The 12,476-nt window shown below is 45.7% G+C and overlaps 1 protein-coding gene across 1 annotated transcript in view; it reads right to left on the reverse strand.

Moving 5' to 3' along the window:
• Positions 1-7,011: 7,011 nt before the first annotated feature.
• LOC143263535 (uncharacterized) overlaps positions 7,012-12,476 on the reverse strand; it is a gene marked incomplete at its 5' end in the record, with an annotated part of 60,881 nt that continues 55,416 nt past the window's right edge. Inside the window, 2 exons of the mRNA XM_076528430.1 lie at positions 7,012-7,122; positions 7,490-7,592. Coding sequence (XP_076384545.1) covers positions 7,012-7,122; positions 7,490-7,592 — 214 coding nt within the window. The remainder of the gene's footprint in view (positions 7,123-7,489; positions 7,593-12,476) is intronic.

The following is a 12,476-nucleotide window of genomic DNA, read 5'->3' on the forward strand; positions in this document are numbered from 1 at the left end:
ATTCGCGTTTTCCACGGCATCTACCATCTCTTCCACCCCCTCCAGCTCCATGATCGGCATGTGGAGGTCGACAGATTGGTCCGTGGTGTTAGCGCATCGGATGTACGCGTATCCGTCGGAGTTTCTCACCACGCAGTGGGGAATGAGAACCCCTGGTGCAAGCTCGCGACGGCTTATATATCCGACTTTGGGTCCCGTAACTTTTACCGCGACGCTAGCGGTCGTTCGTGGCCCAATTACGCATTTCTTTCGAGACGTGAATGGGAACTCGTTCCCTTGCATCGTTATGCATTGTTTCGAATAGGAGATTTCGGCTCCGAGCGATAGAAATGCGGATCCCAGAATTCCGTCCGCAGGAATTGGGAATTCGTCCGATACGACATGGAATTCGACGTCGCGATCGGCGATGTTAAGCGAAGCCGTGCCCAATGTTGCGACCGCGCCCTCGGTAATGCCCGATATATGTATAATATTATGCGTATCGATGACCACGCCCGGTTGCAGTGATGACGCCTTTATGACGTTCGGTTCTGCGCCGGTGTCTATCATTAGCCTCGCATTATCAACTAATTCGGGGGACGCGACGATAATGTGTGGGACGGCAGAAGTGGGTTGCAAAGTTATTCTTGCGACTCTTCGGTGCTGATCGGAAGATCGTTCGACATTGCTCGTACGTTTTGATTGCGGTAGGCTACCTCCCGACGGTCGCTCGCGGGGATCGGGAGGCCTTGCCCGTTTCCCGACTGTTGTTGAGATCTGATGCGATTGTTATATTCCCGCTTACGACATTCGTGTATATCGTGCCCTGCGTTTTTACAATAGCTGCAGTGTTTATTTGAAGAGGGATTACGCGGAGGATTGTTTATGGGACGTGGCCCGGGTGCGTCGAGGGTCGCTCGTGTATACCTAGCGTTATCTCGGGTCGGGGTATACGGTTGGTCGTAAACACCAACATTTGGCGGACGCTGGCTCACCCGTTGCGTCACCTCGCGATAAGATGGTCGAGGTACCGAGATATTTGATCTCGAGGGTTCGGCGTATCGCGATGTATACTCTGGCCGGTACGGCGAGGGAGATCGATAACGGTTATGTATACTTCCGCGGCGGTCATCCGAGAATCGTACCTCGCGGGAAGGCGGACGTGAGTAATACTCCTTATCGGCCTCTGCTTCTTTGAAACAGTTTATCGCGGTATCGAATAATGCTTGGAGTCGCACGTGTTCTAAATGCCTCATGCCGTAACGAAGCGTGGGAATGACGCCACGGATAAAACTGCGCTTTGTTAATTCGTCGATATTTTCGATGTCCGGTCGTACCCGGTCACAATCGATTATTGCGTTTCGCAGGTCTTTTATTCGCGCGATAAAGTCGAGTATATGTTCTGATTCGCGCATTCTAATATTCGCCATTTCGCCTCGATAATGGTCTATCGTGTTCGACGGCCCGAATATGTCCTTTAAACGGTTGCAGAGGCTCGCGACGGAGTTTACTGGTTTATCTTCGATGGCTGTGTAAGCGCGGCCCCGTAATTTATTAATAATCAATTTCGTCAATGTGAATTCCGCGTGAGACGGCACGAGGTTGATTGTTTGATTTCGGCATTCGTTGATTGTTAGACAAGAGATGTAAAATAGACGGTCTTATTCCTGCTGCGCCCAGATCATTCGGGGTGAGATCGGTACGAGCGCTTCGGGAATAATATCGTTATTGTATTGCGCATTCGTGCAGAGCATTCGGGGTGAGCTCGGTACACACGAAGACGGAATCGTTTCTAATGGAATATGTATGAATGTATGAATGTACGAATGGTTGCCGAAGAGGGAGAGAGTTTAGGTTGCCAATAATTGTAGAAATAGTAATAACTAAAATATATATTCTAAGATATAAGCGATACAAAACTTAATTACTAGCGCGGAGATTTGAGTTTGAAGAATACTTGGAAATAGAGTGAGACTTGATTTGAATCAGGGGAATGGCTTCAGGAGGGGACGACTTCCCTCGCTGGAGCCCGGAATGAGTCTGCTCGGCGGTGCGTCTGCTCTGAGCTCCTTCGGCCCTTGGCAGCCATGTTGCCGGTTGGTCCTGGTGGGGAGTCACTGGAGTGGGGAGCTGTGCATTCCGCAGCGCTCGTGGCGGGTCGTTGAACATGGTAGTGTGTTGATAATGGTACGAGTGTCGATAATTGGTTGGTAACGGAACGTCGTTCGGTAACGTCGACAGTAGATAACATCGACGGTCGGTAATGTCGGTAACCAGTCGATAACGGAGCGACGGTCGGTAACATCGACGGTCGGTAATGTCGGTGACCGGTTGATAACGGAGCGACGGTCGGTAATCGGTCGACGGTCGGTAACATCGACGGTCGGTTACAACGGTAACCGGTCGATAACATTGATGGTCGAAAAAGTCGGTAACCAGTCGACGGTTGGTAACATCGACGGTCGATAACGGAACGCTTTTGGTAACATGTTGATTCTGCAAGTGTATAAATGGGTTATATGTGTAACGCGCTTCCTTAATCTATGCAATTATGGTAACTTAACCTACGCAATACGTCGGAGGACGTAACACGGGATAGGTGGAGTACTGAGTCAGGGCCCTCCCAGCAAAGACCGCCCGATAGCCTACGCTTCCAGGCTGTTACACGGCGCAGAATTGAATTACTCGACTATCGAGAAGGAATGTTTGGCGATAATATACTGTACACAGTATTTCCGGCCATATATCTACGGCCATAAATTCAATCTCATCACGGATCACCAGCCCCTGGTCTGGATGAATAACGTTAAGGATCCGACGTCGCGATTGCTCCGCTGGCGCCTTAAACTAGCCGAGTTCGATTACAAGATCATTTACAAAACCGGGAAGACTAATCTGAATGCAGACGCCCTGTCGCGCAATCCCGTACCAGATCCCCTTATCACAACCAAACCGACCCCATCTAAACAAGTCGGGGCCATTCGTCGTAAAAACAGTCGACAGACACCGAACGAGCCGCCGACAAGTTCCACAGAGATAACACGACCACAGTCCCGACACCCCCCTACACCATCTGGACCTCGTCAACCTACAACCTCAACGGTTCCCACACGATCGACCCTCGACTTTCCTCCTCCTGTACCTTCCTCCGCGAACGAAGATTCCGATTCCTCTTCATCCCCGGACGACCAAATTTTCGACGATCACAACGCCCAATACACAAATAACAGACGCACTATCATACATACGCGGGACAGATTGTCCATGAGAAACGACAACCTGGCAATATTTGTAACAGCGGACGGTCACTCGATAGACGAAGGAGCAGTCGACGTTTTTACCATAGGCAAATTCCAACGTATCCCCGGTCTCACGCTATTTCGGGCTCGAGTACTAACCCACGGGACCAAAAGCTTAATCCTACTTCCTATAAAAGACACGCAACTCCACACAACCAATTCCGAAGGGGTAGTGGAGACCCTGAGATCACTCCTAGACGTCGTAACAGAACTCCAATTGGATTCTGTAAGCCTTTCAAAAACTTCCTTAGACGACGTAAACTGGACATTCATCTATAAAACCTTGATCAACCTATTTTCCACAACGAACGCGCAGATCTTCGCGTGCGGGCATAACGTAAAAACTCCGCCCGCGAGCGAGCGACTAGAAATTATCGCGGAAAATCACTGCTCCGCTTTCGCAGGACACAAAGGGGTGACTAAAACGTACAGACGCATCAGGGAAAAATACTTTTGGCCCGCGCTGAAACGCGAAGTCCAGGAATTCGTCAATGCCTGCAATAACTGCCAAAAGAAGAAACTAACGCGCGTGAAAACCAGGCAACCAATGACGATCACCGACACTCCCGGGAAAGCCTTCGAGAAGGTTTCCATGGACATCGTAGGCCCACTCCCTACATCATTAAACAACTTCTCTTACATCCTTACTATCCAGGACCTCCTCACGAAATACTCCCTCGCGATCCCCCTTGCAAACACTAGCGCGATAGAGATAGCCGACGCATTCACAAAACATTTTATCTGCCGGTTCGGCGCCCCCAAAGGAATCCTGACCGACCAGGGGACGAACTTTCTGAGTTCTCTGATGAGGAACGTCGCTAAACGTTTCAAAATAACCCAATTCAAAACCACCGCGTTTAGGCCACAGAGCAACGGCTCTATCAAGCGGTCTCACCACGTGCTCACAGAGTACTTAAAACAGCACGTGAAAAATAACGACTGGGACGAGTGGCTCCCATTCGCAACATTCGCATATAATACTAGTGTGCACGAAGGTACCCTATTCACCAACCATGAACTCGTGTTCGGCACCGTGGCTCGTACACCATCCGCAAACAGCGCGGCCCACGACTCGACCGACGAATCGTACGCGCACTATTTAGGAAGGCTGCAGGAAAAGCTATCGGGCACCACCCAGAAGGCAAGAGAGAACCTGACCATGGCAAAGGCAAGATCGAAAAGGTTTTACGATAGGCGAACGAATGTCCGAACCTTCGCTGTCGGAGACAAGGTCTTCCTATTAAAGGAACCTCGGAAGGGGAAATTCGACGACGAATATACCGGACCGTACACCGTACTAGAATGCTTAAACAATCAAAATGTAAGAATTAGTTTTAAGACCGGCTCCCGCGTGGTACACTCAGATAAGTTGAAACACGCGCCCAAACCACCCGTACATGTAAGCAGCGTCGGCTGCACCCTTATCACCCCCCCCCCCCCACCAGTGAGGCCCCCACCCAACCGGGTGCAGGAGATGATCCAGGCACAGTCGCCATCCAACAGCAGCATGAGGAACTACGTGGCCACTCTGGCAGTCTTCGCCCTCTTCCGAACATCCACTGCGCTCATCGGGTACGACTGCAGCGGCACCACGCTCAACGTCACCACGTTCTCCACGGTCGATAAGCCCAAATGCGAGGGTACCTACGCCAAACCACATGTCGAAAATACAGAGGTGCAGCTCCTCCAGCTGGTGGATTTCGACGAAACTCGAACAATACAGTGCAAGGTCGAAGTCGACCGCACTATATACCATTGTGGCATGCACTCGCACACCTCCGTTGTCAACAATGGAAGGCAACAATACATACTGAACACACCACAGGACATATGCCGGACGATGCAGGATTCAGGGACACTCATGCTTCCACCAACGGGGCAGATCGCAGGCCTGGTCCGGAACAGCACAACAACTCGAAGCCTGACGCTGGCTGGGGAAATCCTCCAGGACGGAACCTGCAGCGGCACAACGTACAGCGATCCCTTCGGCACGTGGACAGGAGTCGTGGTACAAGCAGTAGTAAGAATAACACTCAAAAGTTTCAACTCGGCAGTAAAACTCTCCTCGGGAGAAGTCTTCCTACCCTCGGGACACCATTGCCCTCTCAACAGGGAATATTGCATGGACCCAGAGGACGAGTTCTCATACTGGAACAGCCTCCCAGACGACAGCTGCCACCTAAAACAATACAACGTATTATATGAAGGCAAGGCCACGAAGGTTGGAACCAAATCCTCCAACATGGCGGTTTACACCGTCACTTCGGGTGACACAGCCTTCGCACTCACCAGCACCGGCCACGCCCAGATCTGCGGCTACACACTCACGAAAACGGAGCACCCCAAACTCCCTATCGTGGACACCCGAAAAGACGGCAGATTTAAGGCAGCACAGAAGAAAAACGTTAACAACCTAGACATCTTCACGTACGTAAATACCAAATTCGTATATATGGAGAAGCACATAAGGTCACAAATTTTGTCGCTCTACCGCGACATCACGAGACAGAAATGCCGCTTGGAACAACAAGTCCTAAGAAACGTAATCTCGCTGATTCACATAGCGCCGGCAGAGGTCGCCACTACCCTGGTGAAAGAACCAGGATTCATGGCTATCCAGTCAGGCGAGGCTATTCACGTGATAAAATGCATCCCGGCACAATGCTCACTCCGGAAAACTACAGATTGCTTGGACGAATTGCCGGTCCAACATCAAAATCAATCCTTTTTCCTAACCCCGAGGACGAGAATCCTAGTAAAAACGGGAACCAAGAGAGAGTGCAATGAATTGATCTCGCCGGCATTTAAAATCCACGGGACGTGGTTCCGAATGACGCCACGACCGGTAGAAAGCATACCACCACCGCCACTCCAACCACTAACCGAAGCCGCTTGGAGATACACCAACCCCGCTAACTTAGCAAACGGCGGAATCTACACGCAAGAAGAAATACAGAAACTAAACGATAACATAATGTTCCCGGCGGAGAAAGCAGCGGTCATCAACGCCCTGGCACAAGGAGCCTCCGGCCGCGCCTTCGCGGCCGATTCAGTAAAACTATACAATCTCCTAGACGAAACGACACTGGAACGGATCGCCGAATCAACAGGGAAAAAGATATGGAATGGGTTCATGGAGTTCGGTTCCGTCATGGCGGGACTAATGGACATCTACCTGGTAATTCGTTGCATCAAGGCGGCAATCAACACCGTCTTGAACGGCATCGCGCTCCACGCCGCATACGGCTGCAGTCTACAACTCCTGGCGGCAACTTGGAGCACGCTCACACACTTCTGCCTCTACTTAAAAGGCAAAAACAATCATAGTGAACTAAGTGAAGTGAACACCCAAGTGAGCCCCTTAGAATGCATCGACATAGACAAGCCCACCCTAAGTGAACCCCTCACCAACAGTAAAGACTCTTTCGAAGTACACGTCAAACCCACTAGCAAGTATGTCACATATAAACGCTCCAAGAAGCCAAACCTCTTCTCGGACGACGAAGACGAAAAATGACTACATCATTTTTCTTTTTCCGAGGGGGGAGGTGTTACGTCTCGCGACGTATTGCGTAGCGCGTAACTTAACAATAAGACCTTATATACGAATAGCCGATAAGCATAGGTTAGCCGTTAGACAGTACGCCTATATTAAGTAATAATAACTATATCCGTTCGCATGCATAGCACCACGCATAATACACTTTAAGTCGGACATAATACGGGCGCCAACCTATCGCGCCAATCTGTCGCCGTCTTCCTCGTACAACCACTTTTCCTCTCGCCTACCCCTTTTAGGACTCCTTATCGCTACATAGATCTCCACTTGCACCTTTCCTTTCGCCTACCCTTTTAGGACTCCTTATCATTACATAGATCTCCACTCGCACTTTTCCTCTCGCCTACCCTTTTAAGACCCCTTATCGATACATAGATCTCCACTTGCACTTTTCCCCTCGCCTACCCTCTTAGGATCCCTTACCATTACACAAACTTTCACTTATCTTGCCCTCGCCTACCCTTCACGACCCTCTCAACCCTTGTATACCTGCTTCACTTTCCCGGCCGCCGTCTCGACGCCTACGCCGGCGCCCCGTACCTCTGACGTAGGCAGCCCCACTCTCCGCCGCACCAAGCGCGCGCACGCAGCGACCCCCACTCCTCGACGTACCAGAGGAGCTCCGAGCAGCGGCTCGGAACATCAGTTCTACCTCCGCCATCTCCTGGACTAGACGTCCACCTCCAGCACTCCGCATAGTGCTACGCGTTTTTAATTCTACCTCAACTCTGAATCCTAGTTCATACTTAATAATTCTAAGTCGTTTAAGGTATAAGTCCACAAGTGTAACTTTAGTTCAAGAATATATTACCTTTATTTAGTATACATAAATTCAGTGAAACTCATTACGATCTACCAGTTCCTTAATTAACCTCGACGCTAACTTAATTCGATATCGGTTCGGTGATTATCGACTAGTATCGGCTGGACAATCGCTTCTCACTAATCTTCCTTCATTCGAATAAGCTTTCGTGCGCCTTGGAGCACGCCCCGTATGCTCGGCACGAACGCATATTCTCCTAGAGAATTAGCCTTTCTACCAGTGTGTGTTGGACGCTCGCCCCGTAAGCACCGCACTAGGAGAGAGTCGTACCATTGCCTCCATTGTACACGTTGTTTTAACCTCACGCTTGCATTACGTCCATGCCGAAACGCGCCGGTCGGTCTTATCAATTGAGGAAGCTACGCCGATCCCACGCGGAACGCCAGCAACACTCACGTGATCCTGCACTCACGGTTAACGCCGCCATAGAAGCCCGTCTATGACAGCTGCTGCAAGCTGCCCAGACTCCCTGGATAACGCCAAGGTCACTCGACGTTCCGGCTTCTATCCTCGACGTCGCCAAGATCCCCGAAGCCGACCCGAGACGACTGGTCTACTTCATCCTCGCACGACGTACTAACAGCGTGCCGATTAGAATACCCCGCCCGGTGAGTGCTGAATTGTGAATCGCCTGCAAGCGCCTCGTGGTTAACCCAGTTAGACGCGGACGCCCCGCGCCGCGTGAACGAAAAGATTGCAATTTACGTTTAAACTCCGGGGAATTCGACGCGTTCACTAGTCAACGCGATTTTCAATCCCCGGGACGTAACACATGAAACAAACGATTTAACTTCAATATCATGCGAAACATACGATTTCGATTCAAATTCGTGGGAAATAGCGGTTTTAAAAGATCGATTTAGCTTCAAGTTCATACGAAATGAACAATTTAGCTTCAAAATCATGCGAAATACACGAATTGTTTCAAATCCACGCGAGACAAACGATTTAGCGTCAATATCATGCGAAATACACGATTCCACTCAAATTCGTACGAAATAGCGATTTTAAACGAACGATTTAGATTCAAATAAATGGGAAATGAACAATTTAGCTTCAGACTCATGCGAAATGCACGGATCAGCTTAAAATCCTCGCGATACAAACGATTTAACTTCAATATCATGCGAAACACACGATTTCGATTCAAATTCGTGCGAAATAGCGATTTTAATCGATCGATTTAGCTTCAAATTCATGCGAAATGAACAATTTAGATTCAGATTCATGTGAAATACACGAATTAGCTTCAAATTCGTACGAAATAGCGATTCTAAGCGGTCGATTTAGCTTCAAATTCATGCCAAATGAACAAATTAGCTTCAGATTCATGCAAAAGACACGAATTTGTTTCAAATCCACGCGGGACAAACGATTTAGCGTCAATATCATGCGAAATACACGATTTTGATACAAATTCGATCGAAATAGCGATTTTAAATAAACGATTTAGCTGCAAATTCATGCGAAATGAACAATTTAGCTTCAGATTCATGTGAAATACACGAATTAGCTTTAAATCTACACGAAACAAACGATTTAACCTCAATATCATGCGAAACACACGATTTCGATTCAAATTCGTGGGAAATAGCGATTATAAAAGATCGATTTAGCTTCAAATTCATGCGAATCAAACGAGTTAGCATCAAATCCAAGGGAAACACATGATATAGCTTCAAATGAATGCGAAGTAGAAGGTTAAACTTCAAATCCATGCGAAACAATTGGTTTAGCATCAAATACTTGTGATAAACACGATTTAGAGTCAACTGCATGCGAATCAAACGAGTTAGCTTCAAATCCAAGGGAAACACATGATTTTATTTCAAATCAATGCGAAGTATTAGGCTTCGCTTCAAATCAATGCGAAACAAATGGTTTGGGTTCAGATACTTGTAATAAACATGATTTAGCTTCAACTGCATGCGATTCAAACGAGCTAGCTTCAAATCCAAGAGAAACAAATGATATTAACTTCAAATCAATGCGTAGTAGAAGGCTTAGCTTCAAATCCATGCGAAACAAATGATTTACCTTCAAATACCTGCGATTTAAATTAAATAGATTCAAATGCAGGCGAAAAAAACGAGTTAGCATCAAATCCATGCGAAACATATGATTTATCTTCAAATCAATGCGAAGTAGAAGGCTTAACTTCAAATCCATGCGAAACAAGCGGTTTAGCTTCAAATACTTGTGATAAACGCGATTTAGAGTCAACTGCATGCGAAACGAACGAGTTAGCATCAAATCCAAGCGACACACATTATTCAGCTTCATATCAATGCGAAGTAGATGGCTTGTATTCGAATCCATGCGAAACAAATGGTCTAGATTCAAATACTTGTGATATACATTATTTAGCTTCAACTGCAGGCGAAACAAACGAGTTAGCTTCAAATCCATCGAAAAACATGATTTAACTTCAAATCAGTGCGAAATAGATGGCTTAGCATCAAATCCATGCGAAATAAATGGGTTAGCTTCAAATAGTTGTGATATAAATAGAATAGCTTGAAATGCATGCGAAACAAACGAGTTTGCTTCACATCCAAGCGAAAAACATGATTTAGTATCAAGTCAACGCGAAGTTTAAGGCTTAGCTTCAAATCCATCCGAAGCGAATGATTTAGCTTCACATACTCGTGAATATAAATGATTTAGCTTCAACCGGTAGCGAGACAAACAAGTTAGATTCACATTCATGCGAAACACATGATTTAGCTTCAAATCAATGCAAGGTAGAAGGTTTATCTTCGCATGCATGCGAATGAAATGGTTTAGCTTCAAATACTTCTGATATACATGATTTAGCTTCAAATACATGCGGTAGAAACGAGTTAGCTTCAAATCCATGCGAAACACATGATAAAGCTTCAAATGCATACGAAACATATGATTTGGCTTCGAGTCAATTCGAAGTGGAAAGTTTAACTTCTAAACCATGCGAAACAAATGATTTAGCTTCACATACTTGCGATATAAATGATTTACCTGCAACTGAATGCGAAACAAACGAGTTAGCTTCGAATCCATGCGTAACGCATGATTTAGCTTCAAATCAACGCGGAGTAGAAGTTTGAGCTTCAAATCCATGAGAAACAAGTGGTTCAGCTTCAAATACTTGTGATATAAATGACTTTGCGTCAAATGCATGCGAAACAAACGACTTAGCTTCAAATCCATGCGAAACAAATGAATTACCTTCAAATACCTGCTGTTTAAATGAAATACCTTCAAATGCAAGAGAAACAAACGAGTTAGCTTCAAATCCATGCGATACACATGATTTAGCTTCAAATCAATACGAAGTAGTTGGCTTAGCTTCAAATCAATGCGAAACAAATGGTTTGGATTCAGATACTTGTGATGGACACGATTTAGAGTCAACTGCATGCGAATCAAACGAGTTAGCTTCAAATTCAAGAGATACACATGATTTAACTTCAAATCAATGTGAAGTAGAAGGGTTAGCTTCAAGTCAATGCGAAACAAATGATTTAGCTTCAAATACTTGTGATAAACATGATTTAGCTTCAACTGCATGCGAATCGAACGAGTTAGCTTCAAATCCAAGGGAAACACATGATTTATCTTCAAATCAATACGAAGTAGTAGGCATAGCATCAAATCAATGCGAAACAAATGGTTTGGATTCAGACACTTGTGATCAAAATGATTTAGCTCAACTGCATGCGAATCAAACGAGTTAGATTCACATTCAAGAGAAACACATGATTTAACTTCAAATCAATGCGAAGTAGAAGGCTTAGCTTCAAAGCGAAGGGAAACACATGATTTAACTTCAAATCAAAGCGAAGTAGTAGGCTAAGCTTCAAATCAATGCGAAACAAATGATTTAGCTTCAAATACTTGTGATAAACATGATTAAGCTTCAACTGCATGCGAATCAAACGAGTTTGCTTCAAATTCAAGAGATACACATGATTTAACTTCAAATCAATGTGAAGTAGAAGGGTTAGCTTCAAAGCGAAGGGAAACACATGATTTAACTTCAAATCAAAGCGAAGTAGTAGGCTAAGCTTCAAATCAATGCGAAACAAATGATTTAGCTTCAAATACTTGTGATAAACATGATTAAGCTTCAACTGCATGCGAATCAAACGAGTTTGCTTCAAATTCAAGAGATACACATGATTTAACTTCAAATCAATGTGAAGTAGAAGGGTTAGCTTCAAAGCGAAGGGAAACACATGATTTAACTTCAAATCAAAGCGAAGTAGTAGGCTTAGCTTCAAATCAATGCGAAGTAGGAGGCTTAGCTTCAAATCCATGCGAAACAAATGGTTTGGATTCAGATACTTGTAATCAAAATGATTTAGCTCAACTGGATGCGAATCAAACGAGTTAGTTTCAAATTCAAGAGAAACACATGATTTAACTTCAAATCAATGCAAAGTAGAAGGCTTAGCTTCAAAGTGAAGGGAAACACATGATTTAACTTCAAATCAAAGCGAAGTAGTAGGCTTAGCTTCAAATCCAATGCGAAGTAGGAGGCTTAGCTTCAAATCCATGCGAAACAAATGATTTACCTTCAAATACCTGCAGTTTAAATGAAATACCTTCAAATGCAGGAGAAACAAACGAGTTAGCATCAAATCCATGCGAAACACATGATTTAGATTCAAATCAATGCGAAGTAGACGGCTTAACTTCAAATCAATGCGAAACAAATGGTTTGGATTTAGATACTTGTGATGGACACGATTTAGAGTCAACTGCATGCGAATCAAACGAGTTAGCTTCAAATTCAAGAGATACACATGATTTAACTTCAAATCAATGTGAAGTA

Source organism: Megalopta genalis, unplaced genomic scaffold, assembly GCF_051020955.1.
Source record: "Megalopta genalis isolate 19385.01 unplaced genomic scaffold, iyMegGena1_principal scaffold0718, whole genome shotgun sequence".
In the NCBI taxonomy this organism is placed as follows: Eukaryota; Metazoa; Arthropoda; class Insecta; order Hymenoptera; family Halictidae; genus Megalopta; species Megalopta genalis.